The following is a 26,141-nucleotide window of genomic DNA, read 5'->3' as shown; positions in this document are numbered from 1 at the left end:
GGCTCGGATATGATGCTTACCATATCCATATCCGCTTACCCATCTCGGATACGGATAAACCTCAGTAAGGAAAATTTATACGGTTATACCTCGGTAAGAAAAATTTATAACCATATCCACTAAAACCGGATACGGTTAAAGATATACATGCGGATATGCATACGGATACAAAACAAATATGAAAAAACTAGATAGTATTGAGAAAAATATAGTTCATGTGATAAAAAAAAGTTAGTTAATATGTCCATTATAACTGAAAAGTTAAGATTAGACATCTCGATCATCAAAATTAACCACACATCCATAATCAAAGAATCGAAACTATCGCAAATAAGAGTATGAATAATACGTATTCAGATATTCCGAATACGAATACAGATATTTCATTAGAAAACCATATCCGTTCGGTTATAGATTTGAATAACCATATTCGTATCCTAATGGATACGGTTACGGATATTTCCTTAGATACGGATACGGTTTAGCACCCCTACGGGGGGGTACTAAACATGTTCTATTCATAGCAAAACACTATCGCGCAGCCATCGGATCAAGTAGAAGATAATGCAAGCTATACTTCCAACATAAAAAGAAAATAAAAAGGGAAAAGACTGGAATGATCGCAGAATAACTTTGCTCAAAATTTTGATTTTCAAAAAAGCTCGATATAAAGTCCTAATCTCATCCGAGCCTGACACATTCACTACCTCGTATTAAAGGGGGAAAAGGAATGCAAAACTCATCCTCCTTTCTTTCGAGAAAAAGTAGCCCAAAAACTGCTTTCACGGTGTAACTTTCATTTCTGTACATTGCAGCTGAACCTTATATATACATCTAAAATGGAAAGCGATCAACAAAGAGCGGCTCTTCCAACCTTACAACTAAAAGAGGACCGAAACACTTTGTCAATCAGCTAGGTCGGGTTTCCAGAAAAGGAGTCCTGTGTACAGGGGACAGGCTTGTAAAGCCAAGATGTACCTTGGAAGATCATTGGGCGGGCACCCTTCGCATACTCAACGAGCTGTAAGCAAAACAAGTAAACCGCGTTACTACAACCATTCTGCTACTCTTAACTACGACTAGATCTGCCTACCAAAGTGGCTACTCACCTGCTCTTGAGTTATTTTACTGAAACCAAATTTCTTAGTCCAGATAGATTTAGCTTCATCAGCTGAAGGAAGCACAAAATGCTTAATCTTCAAAGATTCCAACAATTTTTCGATGCATGCAAAAAGAGATTGGAAATAACCCTGAAGAAAAAACAGGAGAAAAAAGTCATTAAATAGTTAGGTACAGCCAGTAACCAAAAAAACACTTCTGTAATGTGAAAAATTAGCAGATGTTGAGGCAGAGGAGAACTGGAGAAGCCCAGTGTCACAGACAACGCTATTGAAGAAAGACATTCATATCCTTGACATTTGAACGCTCTTAAAGAGTAAAATTGCAACAAACCTGCCTGACACGCACACATAAACATAAAGCTATGTTATTTTCCACTGGAGTTTTTGGATATAACCTTACAATTTTAGGTATTTTTGAATTTTCCCAAAATCATTATAATTCAAAATTTGCCCCTCAAATTGTTTTCTTCCCTCAATTCAACCCTGCAAATTAGTCACTGTAAAGATTTTAACAGTTCTGGATTAAAATTACCTTAATATCCACATTTTAGATGTTCTAAAAAACCAACAGCATAAGATTTTAACCCCTTACAAGTCAAACACGACCAGTTACCAACTCAAAAATCCAACCCGTTATCGAAAAACCCAGATCATGTCATTCTCTTAGCTTCATGTCGCTTTCTTCATAAAAAAATGGTTCATGAACACACTTTGACGATGAAGAACTCACGTTGCTGGTGAAGACAATACATTCCTACATTCTCGCAAACCCTCAATTCAGTTTCTAGTTGCCAGCAAAAACGATACTCTCTTTGCCTGCATTGAAGATGGAAACTTCTCCGGTGACTGATTAAGCCTTTTTTGAGAAGCTGAACTCTATTTGAGTCAGTATAAGAAGGTTTGATACTAAGGCCAACATAACCCCCTTATGATAATTACTCAAGCTTCCCATCTTCTTTAGTATCACATTTTTGGGAATGGGTGACATTCTGTTTCACCATAACACTTCCACTACTTACGTGTATTTGGTTTTCATTCTTCTTTTTCTTTTTCTTTTTTCTCCCTTTTCAAATTTTTTGTATTTTTTATTTTTATTTTTATTTTTTGTGGGTGGGTAGTAGGGTGGCTTATTTTTTGGTCAAAGGGACTTTTAAGCTGGCTTTTTTATATGTACTTGCTTGATAAAACCAGAATAGGTTTGCATTTAAGCCCCCCATTTAAAAAATTGAGATTCTCCAAATTATGAGACACTAGCTTCTCAACCCACCTAAATAAGCTAGGTTTACACAAGTAAACAGTATTATACCAAAAGCCACCAGAAGCTAACATAGCTTAAAAAGACAAAAGCTATCAAACGCTAACATAGGTTATAATTTAGTACTAAAAATAAGCCCCAAGCACCGTGTTATCCAAAAAGTGGACTTTGATGTGAGGCTCTATTTGCCATTTTTGAATGAGTTGCTGCACAGCGCAACGGAGAAGATTGCAGAACCATGCGGTGGGATAAAAAGAAAGTGCATATCATTACAATGATTGATAAGAGATGATCAAGGATGTTGCACTGACCTATCGATAACAAAGAAAAGAAGCTGGTGTGGTAGTCTTTTTTGTCTTGTAGCCAGTAATGAGTCTGTCAGCAGCAAGGAGATGAGGCATTGGCATGGACACAGATCTCTTATCAAGGGAGACTGCATAACGCTCTATGTCATCTGGCGGGACCCATCAGATGACTAACATAATTAGCATTATGGTCTATTCAAAGCCATTGTTCTTACCTCCTATCCTGAGGAAAATGGATCTTTGCTTAACCTTAACGATGAGTCACTAATCTGTGAGTCTGTGACATAGTTGAAGGCATGTGCAAGGATACAATGGACACCCAAAAGCTCCAGCATATCCTCGAGATGTTGTTGCATACTACCATAATCCCTTTTACTTCTATGGGAAGAAACCTAGTATGCATCCGGAGGAAAGAACTTATCAAGTGCATAAGCTCAAGTGATTCCTGACAACAGCAAGAGAGCACAAGTTGATGTTGAGCTGGAATCTTACTTCTTATGAGACAAGGACAGGAGAGTTCGGAACTAAGTTGGCTCAGAGTCTATAAATTTCTTTAATTTTCATTGAAATTTAATGGGAAAATATTGGTTTTTTATGTTGATTCTTTATGCTTAAATGTAGCTTCTTGGTTGAAGAGATTTGGTGAGGACATTCCTACTATACTACGGCAATTTGCTCTTATTTCTTCCCGCATTACTAGTGCATCCAAATGAGAGCACAACTTAAGCACTTTTGAGCAAGTAAGCTATGGCCTATGTGTAGCTTTTCTCCCTCACCACCAGAAGATGTTTCAGTTCGTAAGGATCCATTTTCTTTTAATTAGTAACAGGGTAGGAATCCACAACACAACAAGCCAGCGCCTAACCTACCCACCCATCCTAATTAACAGAGACAGGCATCAGAGGCAAAGCCTCCACTTTCATGGTCGTAAATGCATGGAAAGCAGTATACATAAAGAACTTAACATATAATATTGCATATGAACAAATATATTATAGGTAAACTTACCAGTCCTTGGCTGTCCTTACTTGTGGCAACCAATGGAAGTTCAGCAACTTCACATCCCAACACACGCAAAATCCCAGCTGATACAACAGACGAGCTGTGACGCAGAAACAAGATCAAACCCTTGATTACATAACTTTAATTACCACCAGGAAATAAAGTGAAAATTAACAAAAGGTAACTTTCTTACTTCAAGGTCAATACGACGCAATACATTCCTCCAAAGTCTTGATCTCTGACTTCCCTTCTGCAAAATAAACAGAAAGAAATTCAATTAGGAAGGCACATCAATCAAGATGGATCAACTTTGTGGACTCACCAACACCATAGAAACAAACCAATGAATGAAACAAAATAAAGATATTTCCTCACCCATAAACCATGGAGGGGATAAGATCCCGACCAGTTACAGCATCAACAATTGGGTCAAACGATTCCTATAAAATAGCAAGAAAAAAGTATGGATAAGAATAATTTATTGACCAGCTATGTAGAAAATGAGGAAAAGGAAGGAAAATTAATTAGTCATTTGGACTTGAGAAGCCAGAAAATGTTCAATTAGATGACAAAATAACAGTCATCTTGACAAGGAATCATCAATAACAAACTATAGCAGGAAGAAAATGTCTTGGATTGGTGCATTAAACCACATGAATTTATTCAATAGCTGAAATAGATTTGATGGTTGATGAAATCAAAGGAGAAACTTTAATAGTCGAGCAAAACAAAAAGGGTTTAGAACAATAGGGATAAAAATGACAAATGGAAAGCGTATAGGATATGTAGCTTCTGAGTTTAGCGAGTCTGGCATTGTTCTGAGGACTTTAGCAACTTCCAAGGTTGCTGATAGCGGATCGCGGCGAGGTACCGCTATGGCTATTTCGGGCTATTGCGGCAAAATAGCGGCAAATAGCGCACGGTCAAATAGTGGTCAAATATAAATATATTTAAATATTCTAAATAATAAGAAAAATCATATAAAAATCTAAAACTTCTGAATAACAATATGAAATATGAAATATGAATGAACAAATAACAATATAAGTACAATATAATGGCTGAAATTATACCTATTCACAAATCATGACTGGAATCACTTGGATTAAACGTACCTTATAGGATATTTCTTGTATTATTTCTACATTCATTTCATACAATAAATAAACACGCTATATTTCTTCATTCATACAATAAGTTATAACAATTTCAGATGTTGATTTTTATTTTTTGATTATACAGGTTTTCTGAAAGTTGGACCTAATGAAGTGACAGAATGAGGAAAATTTTGATTGCAGCTGTTGATTATAAAGATCAAGCCATTTATCACATACATAAATTAATTAGTTGTAAATTACTTGTATTATCAGTGACATTTGATAAGCTTGTTGTATGAAATATGAATGCACTATGAAGAAATTCAAGAAATATAGACATGAGATGACATCAGTTAAGGACAGAGAAGTTGAAAGAGTGCTCTGTTTGTTTCACTTCCAGATTTGTTAAAAAAGAACAGTCAATTTCTTTTCCCTTCCAGCTTTGTTAAAATTATTCCTGTGAAATAGTACGTTATCCTTTCAATAAGAGATCAGCTTTAAGAATCGAGAGGAATCAGAATTCAATGCTACTTAATCTAAAATACATCAAAAAACATGCAAGAAACCAACCAAAGAATCAAAGATATATAAACATCTAGCTGCATGGTTGTAGTTCAAGATCTCTAACTGCTTGTTTTCTTTATGTGAAATAGTATGTGAATTCTAAATCCAATAGATTGGTTGTAGTTCTCCTAAAGCCACCTCATCCTCCAACTGCTTGTTTTTCTTTATGTGAAATAGTACGTGAATTCTACAACCATTTATGAGAACTTCAAGACCTCCTGCCTTCCAGTTCTCTTCACGTACTATTTCACATAAATTGTACTAAAATCAGTGTTGTAGGCGGAGGATTTAAAATTCAATGGCATTAAAGCTTGACGTTCTCGCACAACCAGACCTAGTGAGGGGGAGGAGAGGGAGTTGATTACATGTTTCTCTGTTGCAGACGAAGCCTTGGCAACAGAGATGGAGATGTCGACGCTGGAACTGGAAGGTGGAGGTCGTAGCAAAACCAAAATACGACGGAAGTCATCGCTAGGGAGAGGGAGTCGTTGGAGGCGGAGGGGAGGGCCTCGTTGTCGTGGAGGCGGAGGTCATAGCAGAACCAGAATACGGCGGAGAGGTTGGAGGGGCGGCAGCGGATGAAGGGGCACACGGGTTCTTGGGGTTGGAGATGAAGGGGATCTTGAGGTTGGAGATGAAGGGGGAGAGGGAGGGTGAGGGTTTGGGGGAGGCGAGGCTGAGAGCTGAGGGAGTGTGAGTTTCTTCGATGGGAACTGAGGGAAGCGGCTCTTCGATTGGAACTGAGGGAAGCGGCTAGGGCACACGGGTTCGGGAGCTGAGGGAGGCGGCTAGGACACACGAGAACTGAGGGCTTTAAGTATAAATGGGTAAGCGGGTCGGGTTCGGGTCGGGTTCGGGGAAAATTTTGGTTTAAAGCTTGAAGCAGTTAATAGCGGTATTAGCGCTTTTAACCGCTAAAACCCGCTAAAACCCGCTAAATCGCGCAATTCGAACACAAAGCGGTTTTTACCGCTTAAGCAAGCCGCTAATGCGTTAAGCGTAGCGCTGATGCCCCGCTTCCGCGATTAGCGCCGCAATAGCCCCGCTTTTTGCCGCTTTTTACAACACTGGCAACTTCTATATTACAATAATTGCAATTTCCAGCGAGTTTATCCCAATCTCTCCCCAAAGCTCTTAAGTCAGAAATACTTTTTTCTATGAACTTCTCAAAGTGCCCCACCCACACCATACTCAATCCCGCGGAAAAAAGGAGCATCCACCCAAGAAAAAATAAGCATATGAAGTTGCAAACATTAAAAACAACTACCAACACGACAAACAAATAGTTGATGGCTTGATGCCATGTAACCTTCCCTTTTCTTTTGGCACATCTCTCTTAAACTTCACCAAATCAATCAGGAAATCAGATCCTCAAAAAAACTGCCAATAGCTTAAATAGATACTTGTGCCTAAAAAAACTCGGACATCATGAAGAATACTAATATCTACACTTCCACTATGTGTCTGTTTTCTTATTCTCTTATAGAAATTTTAAATGTGGAAACCAGACGTGATAATTATGGGTATGCCTTCTTAGGCATCGAGTTACAATGTACAGAATTCCATCTTCCCCAAATCCCTAGCTCACACAGTTGTTTCGACTGCATACCAATTGGAAGCATTCAAAACTTTCACGATCAGATTAAACTTCTGCAGCCGTCAAGTGGTTTTAAATTAACTGTGTTGTCACTTAAACTCTATCAGTAAAATTTGCCTTCTACTACTTAGCAAAAAACAAGTCTGTGAAATTGTCAAAGCAAGAGAAGATCTAGTAGGATAGTGGTTAATAACCTTCACTAAAACTCATCAGCAGCAACCATACAATATACTTAAGTTCTGAACCCTCCTAAAACCACTGAGGAGCAGCAACACACCATATGATTGTTTCAAAATTCACTACATGGTTGCATAAAAGTCAAAGGGCAGAAGGAACATCACTTACTATTGCTTTGAAGCATCTAATCTACCAAATACAGATTTTAAATCCTCAGTGAAAGTTCATTAATCCAGATCAATCTCATACATCATCTGAGGTCAAGGTTACAAGCACAATTCTAAAATTATCTGCAGTAATACCTTCAATTCTGGGATTTTGCCACCAATCACACACCGATTTCTGAACAAAGAAGGGAAAAAAAATTCCAAGCGTGTCTTACTAAATATCACCCCAACTAGAGAAGACGAGAGTACCCATTTAATAAGAAAATCCTAATTTGTTCCCCAAAGAATATTTGTATGGTAATAACTAAAATTTCGAACAAAATTTGCCTTTGACAGATGAGGCAACAAAAAACACTTCCAATTAAAATCTAAACAGAGATCTAGACAGTAGTTTAAAAAATTCAATGCAGATTTCTCAAAATCATGCTTCCAGTTTTTACAATATGATGATCTTTCTGCAGCACTCATCTAAGGAGTCCAGATAATCAGAGTAAGAATCACAAAAGCAGGGTCACTGAGCACATATAGAACACTTAAAAGAGAAAGAAATGCACATGCAGTACCCTACCATATGCGCAGGCAGTTGCCAACTCCCACAGCCTAATCCTTTCCTTTCCAACTGTACTCACTAATCACCTATGTTGCATGGAAATGGGAACAGTACACATCCGGGTTCTGGTACATGAATAGGACATGGCAACTTTGTAAAAACTAGGGTACAAGGACACGGCTATTGTGTGTATTGAAATTAATTATTTACATGAGATCAACGTTGTTTGTTCATTCAACAAGGAATTCGCTCTTTTATTATGTAGATTATAAGTTGGTAATGCGCTCATTTTGGACTAGATATGAGCGTTTTAAATTAAAAATATGAAATGTATAACTGAGTACATGCCTAGATACATGCATTCATATATACAATAAGCATCCAAGAACTGTCAGTATGGGTACGGATATGTGTCGGTATGGGTGCGGCTGCTGATATAAGTACCCAGCTAACATAGCTGATAACAATTTCTCTAAAACATGATCTAGGAGACCATGTTGAATACAAGATTTTGACTAATCATATCAATATGTCTAAACTGGTATTGATGCATTTCTACAACTATCATGTATCTTAACTTCCTGTTCATCTCTGTCTGTCTATGGGCAAAGTATTAGCATGTTAAAATACAAACATGCGTAATGACAACCTCAACCTTGCACAGGCATAAAATAACTATTTCAGTTCTAAATTTCTTTAGAATGAACAACATTTTTGGGCACAAGCCATATATATAAATTTCTGTTCTCACAAAGACTATGAAACTTTAAAGGAATTTCAGTCCTAGATTTCTTTAGAACGGACCATATCTTTTGGCACATGCCATATACATGAAATTTCTGTTCTCATTCAGACTATGTGAAACTTTGAATCCACTTCAAAGAGACACTTCTTTCCAGAAAAACAGAAGTGTGTTAACTATTATGTGGTAATCTACATGTGAATTCATCTATTCTGAGAAAGGCTTCTTTCCTGCAATCAGCCACAAACCTCTTATTATATAGGGTCATCAAGATAGCGAAGTACAGAGTCTATGATCATCCAAATTAAAGAGAATAGTCAGATAATAAATGAAAGGTGTACTTATATAAGTATGTAGTGCCAGCCTTTTACCAGTACGTTTACCAGCTGCCATTCAAAAAAAATGTCCTCCATACTTGGATAACAAATGCAAGATAAAGTGTAAACTATAATGCACATCGTCTATATATAGAATCTTTGTTTTGTAGAAAAGCTTTTGTTCTACAGTCAACCCAAGCCTTTCATTATATAGAGAAGTCATCAGGATGGTTCACCAAGTACCCATGGTCATTCAAATTAAAGAGATATGCAGTCAATACCTGAAAGATGTCCTCATAAAGTTGGCACCAACCCTTCAGCAGTTGTCTATGATCAGTTAATTAAGAAAAATGACCAGCATCATACTTGAAGTCTTGAAAAAAATAATTGTACCTGGCAACTTATTTTACTACTATGTTTTGGATGAGTTATACAAACTAAATTACCCTGAACATTTACTGAACAAATTTTTTGGTAACTATTCAAGCAAATAGATGATTCACTGAACAATCCAATCCAATGTTTTAAAAAGCCTCCGCCTAACCTGCCTAGGCGTACGCCTAGGCCTAAGTGGTATCTTGGCCGCCTGCGTAGCGCCTAGCACCTAGGCAACATCTAGATTCTAGGCTACCCACCTAGATTTTGGAAGCACCTAGAGGAGCGTTATTTGCCTACATGGACTGCACTCTTTAGGCATTGATCATGATTTCATCCACTGCAGCCTCCACGTCCTCCAACCTCCTCCAACTACTAACACATCTTCTACCGCTCCCGGCCTTTAGCAAAACCTCCACCACCACCACTTAAGAAATCTATCTCGGTGTCAGTCTAGCGCCTAAGCTTTCCATGACATTGGCATTGACTATCAGAAATTGTAAGTAAATACTAAAAATAAGAAAATGCCTAGGCCTCGCCTAGGCTTCCACCAAGACGCCTAGGCTCTAGGCGTTGGGTCCAATGCCTAGGCCGCCTAGCGCATTCTGTAACTTTGGAACAATCGCCTCGAAGCATCACTATATTGATAAACAGTCTAATCCCTGATTTTAAAGACTAGAGGCCTACCTAAACTACAGCAATCCAATCTGGAGCAAGGAAAACATATTCTAGATTCAATCCTCACTCAAGAGTTCTATTGGATCCAGTATCCACTATCCTATTCCTCATGAAGGATTAATAAAGGATTTCATGTTTTACACAGCGATTCACAAGCTAGTTTATGGAATTGCATCATTGTTCAGTCCAAAGAACGTCTAAATAAAATCCACATTATGTATCAGATGTGTGAAGGTGATCTTTGTTAACTGCTACCACACCTGTCTGTTTTAAGGGGTCTGCCTATGACTATATTAATCTGCTTTGTGGTTTGAAACCCCCAAAAAAATTTGTGAAAAATGTCAAGTTTGCAACAGTAATCAATTAAAAAACTACGAAGAACTTCAAACAGGATAATCATTGCAACACTATTATTGGTAGCTAGATGTCACTTGACACTTACATGGAAAATAGTGACTGCTTCAGAAAGCAGCAGTTTAGAGTCAGCAGGAGATGTTTTGCCACTAAGAAGCCTCCATCTGACATCATCCTTGGCATCCTTTTTTATACCTTTTTCTTCGCATTTTTTCATTATGATATCAACATGTATGTCTTCAAGCGGCTTTGACTCGCGTAGTAACTCTTGCAAATCAGCATGAATCCTACTACAATTTGTGCTACAAAACCATTCCCCTTCAGGCAATTCCTGTTAAAAAAAAGTGATAAGATGACGACAGAAGATGTCTCCATTGGTATCATAGATTAAGGTGCAAAAAAGGAGCCCTGTCATCTCCTTCTGTAAGATTTTGCATTACTGCAGCAGAGACTGAGATGTAAGTATTGATTTAGCGGTTGCACGTATCAAAGGCCAAAGACTAGCAGCTAAGTGATATTAACAGAACAAAAATCAGTACAAGGGCAAGCGCATTAACGACAAACATGCAAGACAAGTAAAATGCAGTCACAACATGCAAGACAAGTAAAATGCAGTCACCTTCAAGTCACACATATTATGGTCCTTCAAACACCCGACATGATACTCCTTCTCGCACTGCACAAATTAAATACAATGAGAACTCCCACACAAGAAGCGACAGAATGAACCTATGCAAGTTCAATGGAATAGAAGACAGCTATTGCCAACAATATAAACAAATTGTAGAGAAGAAAATCTTTTTTTTAAAGAACATACTTGGTCACAGAGCATAACAGTGCGATTATCAAACCCCGACCTGCTAAAATCATGGCTTCTGCAAATGCAATTTGATCATTAGGAAGTTCATATCAGCAGCAATGTCATGGGAGAAAAAACAGTATTAAACATACAAATTAAATACAAATGTTGTTCAATGAGTTTTCAAACATAAAAACAAATGTGCTGATAAAGCACGAAAGCAAATGCATACGTGAAACAGTGAAAGTCAATAGTGAATTTCCCAAGCTACCTGAGAAATGCAACATAAAAATTTCACAAAGTGGCGTCTAAGATGAAGCGCTAACCTGCACAAGGCACAACCGCCTATATCAGTTGATGTGGTGACAATCCGGATGCATCGCGTAATTATCTGCTCTATGGGATCGACTCCAGCAACCCTCCCAGCGGCAATAGCATTATCATTTGTTGATAAGCACTTCTCTCTTTGATGCATATCTTGACAATATCGACAGTACCAGTCACCTTTAGGGATGCTTGATAACCCCACACATTCTGCAACAAAAAAGTGGAATGATATGCTACTATAAACCCACACGCCAAGGCATATATGCACATGCATGCACGTATAGACATAACTATACATGCCAATCGGATACACCAAATTAATCAAAGGACTGTGAAAAAGACGAGGATATAGCATAAAGAAAAAAAATCTACATGCACTTTGAAACAACAAAACGGAATAGTCAAACTAATCCTAATAGTAATTTTCCACCTTTCTTCTTTTCATTCTAGCCTATTTCTATTAATCTAGGAGAATCTTAGAAGACTGCTTCTTTGATCTGTACATTTTTTATTATTTTTAATCATAATAGAGTACAAATTAGTACTCGTCAAAATTACGAGATTAATTGTGTTAAGTTAAAAACATTAATCACAAGAGGGGTCTTAAGAAAATAACAATAGTTATAATCACATACATAAATATAAATTAACTAAGAGGGGTGCTCAGTGAAACTTAGAATTTATAAAAAGAAGAAAATCTAATTAATCTCTTGAGAAGACAAGAAAAAGAAAAGAATACAGAGAATGTAGAAAAACAGTGGTTTTACAACTAGAAGTAGATGAAAAGGTTTACCCTTTTGGCCTTGTTGAAGTTCTTCAATCCACACATTTAATGTAAGTATTTTTAAAATATTTAATCGTATTAATTCTATTTCATGTATACATTTAATGTAAGTATTTTTAAAATATTTAATCGTATTAATTCTATTTCATGTATACATTTAATGTAAGTATTTTTAAAATATTTAATCGTATTAATTCTATTTCATGTATACATTTAATGTAAGTATTTTTAAAATATTTAATCGTATTAATTCTATTTCATGTATACATTTAATGTAAGTATTTTTAAAATATTTAATCGTATTAATTCTATTTCATGTATACATTTAATGTAAGTATTTTTAAAATATTTAATCGTATTAATTCTATTTCATGTATACATTTAATGTAAGTATTTTTAAAATATTTAATCGTATTAATTCTATTTCATGTATACATTTAATGTAAGTATTTTTAAAATATTTAATCGTATTAATTCTATTTCATGTATACATTTAATGTAAGTATATATATATATATATAAAGAGAGAAATTCTTATGTCAACTTAAGGGCATGTTTGGTTCGTTTCCTTCATTTTCCAAAAACGATTTTCTTTCACTTTTTTGTGTTTCCTTCACTTTCATGAAAAGTGTTTCTTGTATTTGTTTCGCCAAAAAATATGGGCTGAAAATACTTTCCACCACTTTTCTTAGTTTGGTTTAACTTGAAAAAAAAAAACAATTGATGTGTGAATAGATTCCCTCATTTTCTAGTGTTTAGTTCAAACTAAAAAATCAAGAAAACTTGATTATGGTCACCATGGTGTGATTACCACCCATATAAGACAAAATATTAACAACAAAAATTAAGGCACACAAAATATAATGTAACGCACTTAATTGGCTGCAAATTCAAAAAAGCAAGCAAACATTGCCTGAAATTCAGAAGTCAAACATACGACTCGACTTGGCCAACTCGATTGAAACCAAACCAACATTGCCTGAAACGAACTTGACTTTGACCAAACCAAGTTTGAAAATATCCAAGACTGAACCAAGGCTGTAACCAACTCGAGAGAAACCAAGACTCCAACAACCTAAGATTGAAATCAAACCAAGCCTGACAATCTTTCATGAAACTAAAGGCCAAGCACACAACTGAAACCAAACTCCAAGCAACAATTGAAACCAAAGGCCAAGCACACTGCTGAAACTTCACCAAGCACACAGCTAAAACTTTCATCGCCAGCTCAAACCAAAGGCCAAGCAACAACTAAAACCAAACTGAACATCGCTCCCACAGCATGATCAGCAGCCATCACTTAGTTGTTCTTTCTATATAGGAATTTCCAAAATTGACAAATAAAAAAATCAAGCGAGAGATCATTCTTGCTTTTTATTTTTATTTTTATTTTTTCACGAGTTGATAGTTATCATAACCTAATAAAGCACAAATCACTATCAACAAACCTCATCAACACCAAACTAAGATTACCATGCAAAGTTAGCTTTCATCCACTCCAAAAAGTAATGAAAAAGTGACTAACTATTCACCAACCAACAGATGATTCGGCCTCCTCTGATTTCTTCTCGGATTTTTTAGGCTTCTCGTTGTCCGAGTCCGATGAAGACGATGATGAATCGTGGCCGTGGAACTTCTCCTCGATCTTCTCAATCAGAGATTCGCCCTTTGATTCCTCCGCGTGATCTGCCATGGCTCAAGAGCTCCGAAGAAATTTTCGACCGAGAGCTTGGTCCCATTGGAGCATCGGATGTTGACAGTGGCAGTGGAGGAGTTGTCGGAGTCTCCGTCACCGCCGCCCATGAGTCAGCTGGATCGGTGGGCTCGAAACCCTAACAGGGGAGGATCTCGTTGAAGGAGGAGGAAAGGCAAGGGATTGGGAGGGGGAAAGTCGGGTTGTTTCACTATGGATGGCGGGAGAAGATGGAGGGAATGTTGCAGTGATCGTAAACCCTAGGGGTGAAAGGACAAGGAAAGAGCGATTGGACAGCTTTGATCACTTTCCAGCGATTTCGGCGATTTGAGGACAGAAACACATTTTCCTCCACAGCTCACGTGGCAATGGTCCCCTTGCGTTTCTGCTTAGAACAAACCAAACAATCCATGCAAGATATGAAGAGACTTATTATATATATATATATATATATATATATATATATATATATAGAGAGAGAGAGAGAGAGAGAAGAGAGAGAGAGAGAGATTTTGGCATCTGAATGGATATGTTGGTCATTGATATGAAGAGAAAGATGAAATAGGAGAACTGTTGGAAACTCTCTGCTCTATTCAAAATTCATTATCATACATTAGTGTATATTGTATAATTATCAATTATGATTATCTGTAAGTTCTGTTTGCAGAAAACTGCACATGGAACTCTTCTGTTAATAAAAAAATTGCATGATTTTCATTAGATCCATTGTTACAATAGGGTTATATGATTGCAGTTTTCTGTTTTTAGTCCCTGCAGGCTGCAGTAGTTACAGATTTAACGTCGTAGTTATCATGTACCCCCTATGTTGTGTGTTTTTCAGTACTTCTAGCATAAAGCTGTACCTGTACCCAACACACTGCTCTCGTCACTTCTCAGACACTCCTAAAGTAAAATATATCCATAGATTTATTCAAATCAATGTTATCAACGTGTGATGCATGCAATTTTTCATTTACCTCCTATGTTGTGTGTTTCTCATTACTTCTAGCAGAAAGTCGTACCTAAAACCGACACGTCCTATACACCTCACTTCTTGGACACTCCTAAAATATATGCATACATTTATTCATATCAATGTTATCAACGTGTGATGCACAATGTGGGGCGCAATATCCCTTTATGTGCACATGCGCAAGGAGCAATGCAATGCATGCACTTAAGTAAAGCTAAGCGCACACCACATGAAAGGACATGCTTATGAATTTTCAAATAAAAAATAGGTCAAGATAAATAACATCTACTACTGAAATAATAAATAGAGTTTTAATTGATAATGCTAACACATCCAAAGTAGCAGTATAATTTATGATTTTCCAAATCAAAAGCCAAATGTAGACTAATATTGAAGCAAAATCAAATAGTAAATGAGAAAGAGTTAGCATCCTCACTCGAGCTAGTAAAATGGAGTAATGGGTTCATTTTTCTATTCGGGATATGGATTTTCGACTATAAAGACCCAATTAAAATGCTAAAGAACAAAAATATGAGGTCATGCTTTGCATGCTCCCCCTCTCCTAGAGGGCTAAAGCATCAAATATGGGGTGCCTCACAACCGACCTGCATCGCATGGCGCATGAGGCGCAATGAGGCACCTGCCTTTGATACCACTGATTCATATAAGTATTCAATTATATGATACATGTTTAAAACATTCATCACACATTCCTTGGACATACATCCTATGCTTCACATCCACTTCTTAAACTTGGTGGGCAAGGATCGGATCTTTTCAGCTCATATTCAGATAAGAACTACGATTTCAAATGGATGTTTGCGTAACTGGCTCAGAACTATGATTTCAGCCCACGCATTTCAGCTGTGTCTCCACATCTAACTCTGAACTACGATTTATGTGCAACTAGAAGGATATGGTACTAGACTGAATGGAAGAAAAGGATTCATCGACCCAAAAATAATTGGGAGAATGCTTTGTTATTGTTGTTGTCCGCAAACAAAACATAAAGTATCTATTACTTTTAAATAATAGCGGAACAAATGCAGACACTGTAGTAGCTGCAGTGTTCCCGCAGACACTGTAGCAGCTGCAGAAACTATCTTTTCAGCAATACTGCAGGAACAAAATAAACAAAGAAAACTGAGTTTGAATTTGAATTTCAAAAAAGACCACAGCCAATTCCACCCAGACTCAAATCACTACGGTTCTCAATTGAGATTTGAAACCAACACCTGCTACCTTTTCATCTCATCATTTTACCCAAGCTACATTCTCCTTCCCAAAGCATCATACTCTCTCTCTCTCTCCCTCCCTTTACCATCAAGCTCGCTCGCTCGCTCGCAAATCTCTAATGACAACGACAATCCCACAAATCTATCCTCAACCAAACTTGCTTCTTTCATTCCCCGACTCTCGTGGTAATTTCTCTTACAACTCTAGGTTCCTTACATGTCATTTTACAGGGTAAACTTTATTTTTTTTGTGGTATTTTAATTTTTAATTAGATCTATTCATAATGTAATGACTACTTTGCACCTTCGATAAATTTCTTTGCTTTTCATTTTCCAAACTCTAAATGTAGTGGAGAATAAACTTGTAGCTGGGCTGACCATATATGAATTTCAATCTCCGATGAGGTATTTATTTTTATCTCAAATGTCTCTTAATTCTAAATAAGCTTTTGGTTTATGTTTAATGATGGGTAAGATTTCAACTTGATATTGACATTGGAATTTTTTTGGGAAAAAGGCTAATATAAATTCACATCAACAAGTTGGAAATGAAGTTAACCATACTTCTATTGTATTATATTTGGTCTTTTTCTTGATGATGTAGGAACTTGATACAAATTACCTTTCCTCTTTGTCAAGGCAATGTCTTGATCAATCAATTCGTAGAGTCGGAGTAAAATTTCAAGAGTGGATTGGTTAAACCCGCATCTGCAGCAGCTCTTAGAACACTCCTCTCAGTAAATTTACGGAAAATTCCGATCCTCATCAAAAGAATTAATTGCTTCCTTCAATGAGGTTATATTATTTACTACAATTGCTGACATCAGTTTAGTTGCCTTCCGTTTTGGTTGTAAAGTTCTATCAAGATGTGATTACTGTGGTTTTAACGTGATATGGATGTTGCATATAAGTTTAAAGTTAGTATCGTTGAGCACAAATGAGATTTTGAGTCAACAATACAACCAAGACCTTGAATCATAAAGGATTAGAACACTGTAGAATAAAAACGCAATAGAACTTCATGTCATCCAGTTTTTAGATGTAATTTACATCGCTAACTCCATAGAGAAGGAGTAGCATGTAACCATTACTCATTAAATTCCACTTACTTATGAGTTTCTAGGTGTTCTTCCTATAGTTCAATGCCAAATTTCATCCATTTGTCTTTGGAAAAAATGAAGAAATAGATTGCTCCTTTTAATCCTACTGGAGCCAAAAAAGGGATTTGACTAAGAATTTCTTTTGTACTGTAATAGTATAAATGTACAAATATGCATTGTAGACGAAGTTCTGAATGGCAAAGTAGCATAAGGTATTAAACATAAATTATATCTGCTTTGGGGTGCTTCGATTGGTGAAACTTTAGGTATTAACATCCAATTAACCAAAATTCATTTATATTATGTCGTGTTTGATTTTTAAATTATTTTCTATTTTCTGGCCTTTTTAAATCTACCTCTTAAAGAAAACTAAATGGATAGGCTTCTTAATGAGTTAAACAATGTCTGTTTCCGTTTTGACCCTGAATTTACTAGGTTTTTAATAATACTATCTTGATTAAGTTCTGGTTTAACTTTTTAGTGTTGACAGGGGCAACATTCTTATGCTGAGTATTTTTGAAACATCATAAGTTGCATGTTGCACTTGATGTTTTATTGTATCCTCAAATTTAACTATAGCAGTTCTCACCATATAGGATATGATGGTTGATATTTTTGAAATTTTGGAATTATTGAAGGTTGTGATTTTGTTCCATTAGTGCACATATTGAGATGGCCATTGATACTTTTTACTCCTCAACGAGTTCATAATGTGAAAACTTAAAAGAGCTTCAGCTAAGCAACTACTAAAGATAGATTGGTTGCATCTGACACAGCATAATATCAACACGGTATAGAATCAACACATGGCTGATCTACACAGATTCCATTGCACAATCCTACGATCTAAGACTCAATGAGAAACTTCTTATTTTTGTAATTAGGGATTGAAATGCACAAACCAAGCTTATTGAAATTATATATATTCTTCAATTCTCACATTTATAGACTTATCATATGGTAAAAGAAGCTTCCTTATTTTGCAGTTAGGAGTGTAGTTCCCTGTTGATTCTATCAACGCCCTGCAATGACCAAGCACATCCAGCCACAAATGCTTCAAATAAATATTCTGATTAATCCTCATGATTATAGGAAATAATCCTATTCTTTAATTTATTTTTGCTTTTGTGCATTTAGCATTCAAGATTGTTGTATGCTGAGGCTATCAGGTTGAGCTTTATGACCTTATTCAGGTACTTGAGTTTATTTTCTATTTCAGACCCATTTGAGTAGTTTACAATGAAGACAAGTGCTCAATATTCTAACATGGGTATATTTATGTATCCAATATGTTTATGAAAATGAATGTTATGCACAGAATATACAAGATAAGAAATAAAGAAATGTAAGGATAATGAAATATCATGTTTCTGGCAGGTTAAGAAAATAGAACTACGGGCAACTGTGTAGCATTTGGCTATTGGTAGCATTTATTTGCAATGAGGGTTTCCAAACTTGATGTTCAAGTTGTCAGCTTTTATCCAAAATGATCTTGCTTGTCTTGCTATTAATTTCTGAAATTAAATATGTATGCTACGATTGATAAATAAATCAAGTATTTTTATGCAAGAATGCTGAATGCACTTTCTTTTTTTTTCCTTTTTTTTTCTTTTTTCTTTTTGGTAAATAAATATAGTGCACGTTGTTAGTCCAGCAATGAATATAAAGGTGAGATGCAACTGCTCCATTTCTTGCAGACACTGATTAAGATGACCTAGAGCTTGATGCAAGTAATGAGCCCCATCTTCGTAATCCTTCAGGAGTTAAATCTGATTCTAAGGTTCAACTACTATCAGCATAGCTATATGAAATTTCACTCTAACAAACATAAGATATCGAAAGAACTCTTTATAGCTAACAATCAGTGAAGGCTGTGAAGCTACATAAATACCCTTATTATAAACTGTTAAGTATTTACTCAATCAGATTCATCATCCATTAATTGATTATTAATATAGTTGATTGAACCAATTCAAATTCTCACACATTTGATTGCTGAAATTTTCTGTTATTAACCATTTATTGATTTTTCCATCATCTGGTTTATTCTTTCTCCATCTGGTTTATTCTTTCTCCTTCTGTATTTATTTCAGTTACTTCCATATTAATCCATTATGAAACAATAACTCCCTATTGCATATTACTTGCTGCTTTTTTAACATCTATTTTCTCTATCCTTCATTTCTGTTTGCATTCAGTTCCAAATAATAATTAATTTTGACTCTCTTCCTTTTTGCCATTTTATATCAGGCTAGCGTTCTCCAAATAATCATGAAGAGATTACTCGATAAGGTAAAGAACCAGAAAGTAAAGCTATAATCTGTGTCGATCTCTACAGGCGAGAAGACAGAATTCATTAGGCAGTACAAGTGCAGTTTCAGTTACTATGCAAGCCAAAGTTGACTCCTTTTTGGACGCTTCATCAACTTGAACAAAGTTTTGAATTTAGTACTTACAGAAGTCTTGAAACTTGGTTCTCTATTGCTGGGCAACAATACGCAAAAGGTGCTGACTGATTCCAATTTGCTGTTTTTGCATTAATGGTGGCTTCATCAATCTTACTCAAGATGTGTTCTCTTGCCACATTTTGCATTGGCACTTTAGATATCTCTTTTCCTTTTCTTTTCTTTTTATTTTTTTATTTTTTGGTCTAACAAATAGGAAGTCATTTGTATATAAAATTTTAAAAACAGTTTGATGTGAATATTGTAATTCATGGAGGTCGGTGCATGGTGAGGTTACCAAGTGCTTTCCTTGACGGTCAATAACAAATGCCCAAAAACCTTACAATAGTTGAAGCTTATCGTCAAGTCATCACTCTGGAAACTTGGACTTAAATGCTTAATTTCGGTGCTCCTATTGGATCTGTTAGCAAATATTGTCGACTTTACAAATCTGTACATGAGCATTGTGTTCTACTCCCATCTGTTCCTACAGGGTATAGAAACTTTCTCTACATATAAACTAGAACAAAAAACATAGTTGTATTATTTTCTCTTAGCAAATTCTTAGTGCTTCAACTTTGTATCACTCATGCAATTAATGATAAGTTCAGCTTTTTAATTTTATTTTTTATCTTTCTTTTTTCCGCTTTAAAAAAACATTCATGTTGTTTTCTTTTCATTTTAGTGTGATTTCTGATAAGTGTGCACATCCAAGTATTATATTGTTTTTTACTTTTTTCCTATCCACAAAGTGTTGTATTCCTAATACTTACTAATAGCTCTTTTGTTGCTTGATTTAAAACAATAACAAGCTAATTAGTGTCTAAAATTCGATTATGTTTATCAACCGAATTTCACATATAATCATAAGCATACAACATAAAAGGAGATTATAAACTTATTAACATAAAAATTTCACAATCCCTGACACTGTATAATAATGGTGTCCATGTGAAATTGGGCTTCTTTAATCAATATAGTTGAGGATAACATTTAATATGAAGTCCCGTGCACTGCAATTGGGTAAATTGAAAAATCTTCTTATAATATGTAATTGAAAGAATAGGTGTAATTATAATAATAGAATATATTATTCATAAAATACTAAAATTATATTTCAAAACAAAGAAAATAAGAGAAAACACCAAACACAATGCTAGCCCATGGTTGCCGCAGGCCAAAATACTAGCTTAGCATGACTTGATTAAGAATATGTACGAGTGAATATGACAAAACCAGAAAACTAACATTAGTTTTATTCATATTTAGTATTAGATTTGAAAATTTAATTTCATTGTGATTCATTAAATTTCAACTTTTAAGTGTCAGATGTTAATTCATAAATTATTAACTGTAGTTTTATTTTACTGGATAAAAAGAACTGAAGAAACATTCTGTCTGTATACTCATGTGGTGTATTTGGACAAATAAAAGGGCGGAGATTAAATATAGAACGAAATGCAATGGTTTCCCGTGCTTTGCACGTATCAGAATACTAAGTATGATGTACTACAAAATATGTTAGATTGCTCATCAGGCTGCAAATAGAATTTGACAAGGGTAATAAATGTGTGTAACATTTAAAATGACAGCTTTGTGCTATCAGATCTACATCCTAATTAAAACATGCTAAAGTAATAGAATTTTGCTGAAACAAGCTCCTACTTGCACATCTGTAGGTTCCAGCAAGTTGACTTCATATTTTTTTGGCTGAAAGCTATAAAATTACCTTTATGGAAGGCCCTGGGACAGAGATCACAAAGAAGAAGATCTCCACCATCTGCACAGATGCTGCATAGATCATCATTTTCAGTAGCTGACAGTTTCCGGCCTTTTGACAGGGAAACAGATAGCTCATGAAGTGACACTCCATTGGAAGTATAAATATTATTGTACCTGTAGAGGCAACATAAAAAAAGAAGCTTGGTAGGGATGTCAAGAAACAAGATTAAAACAAGGCAAAAAAAACTTTTCAATCATTGTTAACTCACGGTTTACGTCGTTGAGCCCGACCAGCATGAGCTTCAAACTGTGAAGGACTGACCTGCATTTTAAGCGTTGAGATGATAGGACCTACAACAAAACTTTCGCATTTAACTAACCAGATGAACATAATTTAAATTAATCTTCTTTACCACGCTATTGCAGCAATCACAGCATATTCCAGAATCTTTTATATAGCCTTTAAGTAATCTCTGAAAATATACATTAAAGATTTTTATCAGACTAAATAAATTACACTATAAATTGCCAATTGCAGCAGAAACTGTTTAGTTAATACCATTCCACGAACATAGTATCCTACTTCAGTTCCCTCGGGCAAAATATCATCCATAAAGACCAACTTGTGTAGCCCCAGATCCCTTAAAAGATGACAATTCAACTAACAAGTTCAGCTTCGAGCAAAAAAAAATAGCAGAGAAAACTAGCACACTATGAACCAAAAGTTATTGGTTGAAGCAACTAACTTTCTGGTTAATTTTCCAACGACTTTCTTATGCGATGAAGTGTTCTTTGTTGAGCCATCAGAAGCATCCCCTGCTAAAACTTTGGTTTGTATGATACTCTTCTTCTGTGAAGATATCTTCTTATATGAGCCATTGGAGCCATCCCCTGCCGAAACCTTGCTGGGCAACCTGGAGGGAAATTTTATAAGAGAATGAATGAACTTCAAATTTGAAGTATAAAGCTAATATATAATATAGCTTATGTGCACATTAGATAATTAAAAGACGAAATTTCTCTAAGTCTCTAAGATATGCGAATTGACAACACGATGAACGTCTATGAGGGGACATCCAAGCACTGAATGATGTTCTATTTTCAGAAATTATATGTAAATTGGCACTAAAGCAAGCCCCGTTGCACAATTTTCATGTCTCAAGGGACTAATTCAGGTGGCCGGATGCCAAAATAAGGTAGTGGCTACAAGGCATCTAGCACAGTTGAGGCAGCTCTTCCTGTTTCTGAAAGCCTTGGAGAGGACTCTGATTTAAAATGTTTCTGATATCATAGACAATTTGCTTGTATAGTAGAAACCTCTTCTCTTCACTTACCAACCCCATGGGTTAAGAGGAAGAAACAGGTTTTGGGGGCTGGCTTTCTACCAGCTACTATAGAAATCAGTCAAAAATTAAATACTGCAGCTAAGACCTCTCTTCTGGAACACTACCCTGTTTCTACTTTGGACAAACCATCTCTAAACCTAAAACCAACAAGAATACAAGATATTGCCCTGACATGGACACAAAGTAGTACCTCACAGTTGACAAACTTATTTTCTACATCAAAAGTAAAACTATTTAATGTTACATATTAGGTTAAACATCAACATTGTGCTAAACAGGTCCCTCCACACACACATACGTACGCATGTAATGCACTTCTGTCCTTAGGATATTGTAAATAGTCTTTCAAGCATCTCAGATTGTCTTGGATCATATCAATGAACATTATTCTTGTTCATTTTGCTAGCAACGAGCAATATTACACCAATCATTGACACATTCTCCCGTAAGGACCTCATATTTACTTTTCTTGTTTTATCCTTTTTCTCTTGCATATGATTTCTCAATGTACAAGAAAAGATATTTGGTCCATCTTTAACAGTCAGTTGCGGTTGTTGGAAGCTAATCTTGAGCTGTTTCTATGACTATGTCATTCTAGAATGTTCTGAATATAATAAATAAAGATGGAGTCGTTGTCTTATCACAGCGCTGATACGAATAACCTATAATAATATAATAATTTGAGGTTTGTAGCAGTACACAAGAAAGATAGATTGGACAAAGATATTGTCAATTTAGATGAGCAGAGCAAAGAAGGTAACTTGGAAACCATGCCCATACAGATATTTAACTAAAAAGACAACTTACTTGGCAGGGATGGGAGACCCTTGGAATGGTCTGGGAGTCATTTGCTTTGTCGGTTCAAGACAGGAGTCGCAAAACAGTGCAAACTTACCAGTGCGTGGAGTGTGAAATATTTCTGCACGTCATTGAATGAATGTAAAAAATATGAACAAAGGGGAGTGTCTGAGATCAATAACTCCACCAATAGTATGAACATAAATACCCTCACCTTCACATTTCTGACAGATAGAGGGTTTGCTTGGAGGCATTACCCCAACTACATTCTGGATTGCGGATTCCAACATATCTAGAGGAGCACTTGTGCATGCTCTCAAAACATCTCGAAGGCTCTTTCCATTCTCCAAGAATATATAATCAGAAGGATGTTTCTTTGTACTTCCAGCATGCACCTCAAAATTGTAAGCTGAAACCACCTGCAATGCTCTCAACGATTAAGCTCAGCAATTATTTAATTTAGCGATACAATTCACAGGATCCCACAATATGACACTAGGAAAAGAATACTCACCTTTGCTCCTTTGCAAAAAGAGCACGAACACAAAATACCATTGCCTTTTATCACGCCTTCAAGCCCATATGGCTGTGAAACAATGTCAGATTAGAAACTACAAGTCAAGCAGTTTCATTGGTAAAGAAACATAGAGGGTTAATATATGCAAGCAGCTGAGCATGAAAGTGCAAAGTGCAATAGCAATCTGAGGACATTGCTTCAAAGTAGTGCATACCTTGCCGACATAGACCACATACTTGACGGGCAATCCTTCCAGCAAGCCAGTTCCAAGCAAATCCCTGACGTTGGTCGGCAGTTTGTTGAGAGCGATCTTCTTTGACATCTTCAGTTCCATCTTCTTAGTGGGGGTCATGTCGGAGGACCCGTCATCAGCATTGACCCCACTGCCTCTGGTTCCATCCGATCCGCTAGTGGTGGTGGCAGAGACCTCTCCTGCAGAAGTATCTTCAGCTGTCCCCTTGAGCAGCGACCTGGTGAATCTCCTGCTGGTAGGCTTCTCGGATAAGCAAGATGAATCCTTGGTTTCAACGCGGTTCTCCATTGCAACTCCTTCCTGCTCAGTCTCCGGACCGATCAGCGAAGATCTGGTAAATCTCTTTGCAGGCTTGTCAAGCATGCTAATTTCCGTTTTCGGGCCTTCATGGCCATCAACAGTTGCCGGCTTCGCCGGAGAGTTTCCCGCAGCACCCGCAGTTGCCGGAGGATCTTCTACCAGGGCATTGTCTACTGCTGGCTTGAACTCAGGGGACTCGTTGACCATCTCACTTGAATCGTTGCCATTCTCAGGTGGGGACCCAGCACTGACGTCAGCGGCAGCAGGAGGGGGAGCTTGGGCAGCAACCTTAGGGCTGTCCACGACGTGGGGCGATCCTCGAAGAACCTCATCGATCGGGATTGGGTTCTCAACAACAGGCTCCTCAGCGAGCTCGCCATCGTCGATGGGGATAACGACCTGTTCCTGGGTTTTGGGGGTTTCAACGCTTGGGATCTCGGCAGAAGAAGGGGGAGGCGATTTCATGAATCTCTTGGGAAGGGGATGGGGGCGGGGGTGGCAGAAGAAGAGGGGAGAGTTGAAGGCTTGCTAGCTTCATCTTCAGTCTGCCTGTGACTTTAGGGCGAAGGCGAACTCTCTCTTTAGACCAGATCGGACGCCAGAACGGATCACGAATTCATCGGGGTCCGACGCTTTGCCGTTCGCCATTATCCCAGATCCGAGCGCTTGCGGAGAAAAAACACAGGATTTATTAGCGGGTGGGCAGAAATACTAGGGTTTCTTCATCCTCCCCCTTTTTCTATTGGAAGGAGAAAGAGGGGGGTGGGGAAGGAGAGGGCCAAGATTTCTGGAAGGACCGAAAAGGTAAAAAGAAGAAGAAAGATGGGGAGAAATTGAAGAAAGAGGATAAAATTAATTCGCAATTAATAAGTAAATTTTGAATTAATTTTTCAGATGGAAGGAATAGGGAGAGACGGGGAGAAGAAGGGGATGACGAATGATGGGGGGATAAGGGGCGGCGGAAAGATGGGGGGAAGAGAGAGAGGGGAAACCGAAGGCGTGGTTAATTCTCCTTTTTACCAATTTTATTTTTAATTTATTCTTTTATTACTTATTTACTAGTATGTACCTCGTGCTAAGCACGGCTCTCGCATCTTTTCTACCATTGCACTTGAAACACCCCTCCTCTTAGTTTTAAAAGGGTAAAATAGAATGAATAAAAGGGTTCAACTATAACCAATTTTGAAATGGGAAACACTTTCGAAAAATAACAAAAATATTATTTGAGGGTTCAACTATAAGTAGTAAATTGAGAAAATTTGTGAGATAAGGGATAGAGCATTATGTTCCATTTACATGTAATTAAGTCACAGAGGAAATCTTCAGCTCTGAGCACATATCAATAATTCATTACTTTAGAGGAAATATTCAGATCTGAGCACATATCAATAGTTAATTCTATCACCAACTGTGGCAGAAGAAATTTTCATTTTCTCCTCAATACAAACCCTCCAAAATATCTAAAAATGATCCTTAATTGTCATGGATGAAATTTAGAAACTTTAGCTTTTATCTTCATGGTTATACCATCCCTAGCTGTCATTAACCA

General features: G+C 36.7%; 1 protein-coding gene across 1 annotated transcript; it reads right to left on the bottom strand.

Annotated features, from left to right (window-relative positions):
• Positions 597–25,094, bottom strand: LOC109851083. Its single transcript, XM_020421189.1, has 18 exons — positions 24,254–25,094; positions 24,037–24,108; positions 23,737–23,941; positions 23,532–23,643; positions 22,125–22,292; positions 21,938–22,019; positions 21,792–21,851; positions 21,648–21,700; positions 21,386–21,552; positions 11,427–11,634; positions 11,119–11,176; positions 10,921–10,977; positions 10,390–10,632; positions 4,059–4,123; positions 3,877–3,933; positions 3,690–3,783; positions 1,110–1,250; positions 597–1,021 (listed from the first exon to the last, which is right to left on the bottom strand). The coding sequence occupies exons 1-18, from the start codon at positions 25,055–25,057 to the stop codon at positions 914–916; spliced, it is 2,754 nt and encodes a 917-aa protein (XP_020276778.1). The 5' UTR covers positions 25,058–25,094; the 3' UTR covers positions 597–913.

Source organism: Asparagus officinalis, chromosome 7 (assembly GCF_001876935.1).
Source record: "Asparagus officinalis chromosome 7, Aspof.V1, whole genome shotgun sequence".
Taxonomy (NCBI): domain Eukaryota; kingdom Viridiplantae; phylum Streptophyta; class Magnoliopsida; order Asparagales; family Asparagaceae; genus Asparagus; species Asparagus officinalis.
Note: the sequence above shows the minus strand (reverse complement) of the source record. Positions and strands in the feature narration are given on the sequence as shown.

Excerpts from the sequence above, each read along its gene's own strand:
- LOC109851083 (XM_020421189.1), bottom strand. The coding sequence starts at position 25,057 with ATGAAATCGCCTCCCCCTTCTTCTGCCGAGATCCCAAGCGTTGAAACC. Across the intron at positions 21,852-21,937 it reads GATACTATGTTCGTGGAATG|AGATTACTTAAAGGCTATAT; the intron begins GTATTAACTAAA and ends GTATATTTTCAG. Across the intron at positions 21,553-21,647 it reads CGGGCTCAACGACGTAAACC|GTACAATAATATTTATACTT; the intron begins GTGAGTTAACAA and ends TTGCCTCTACAG.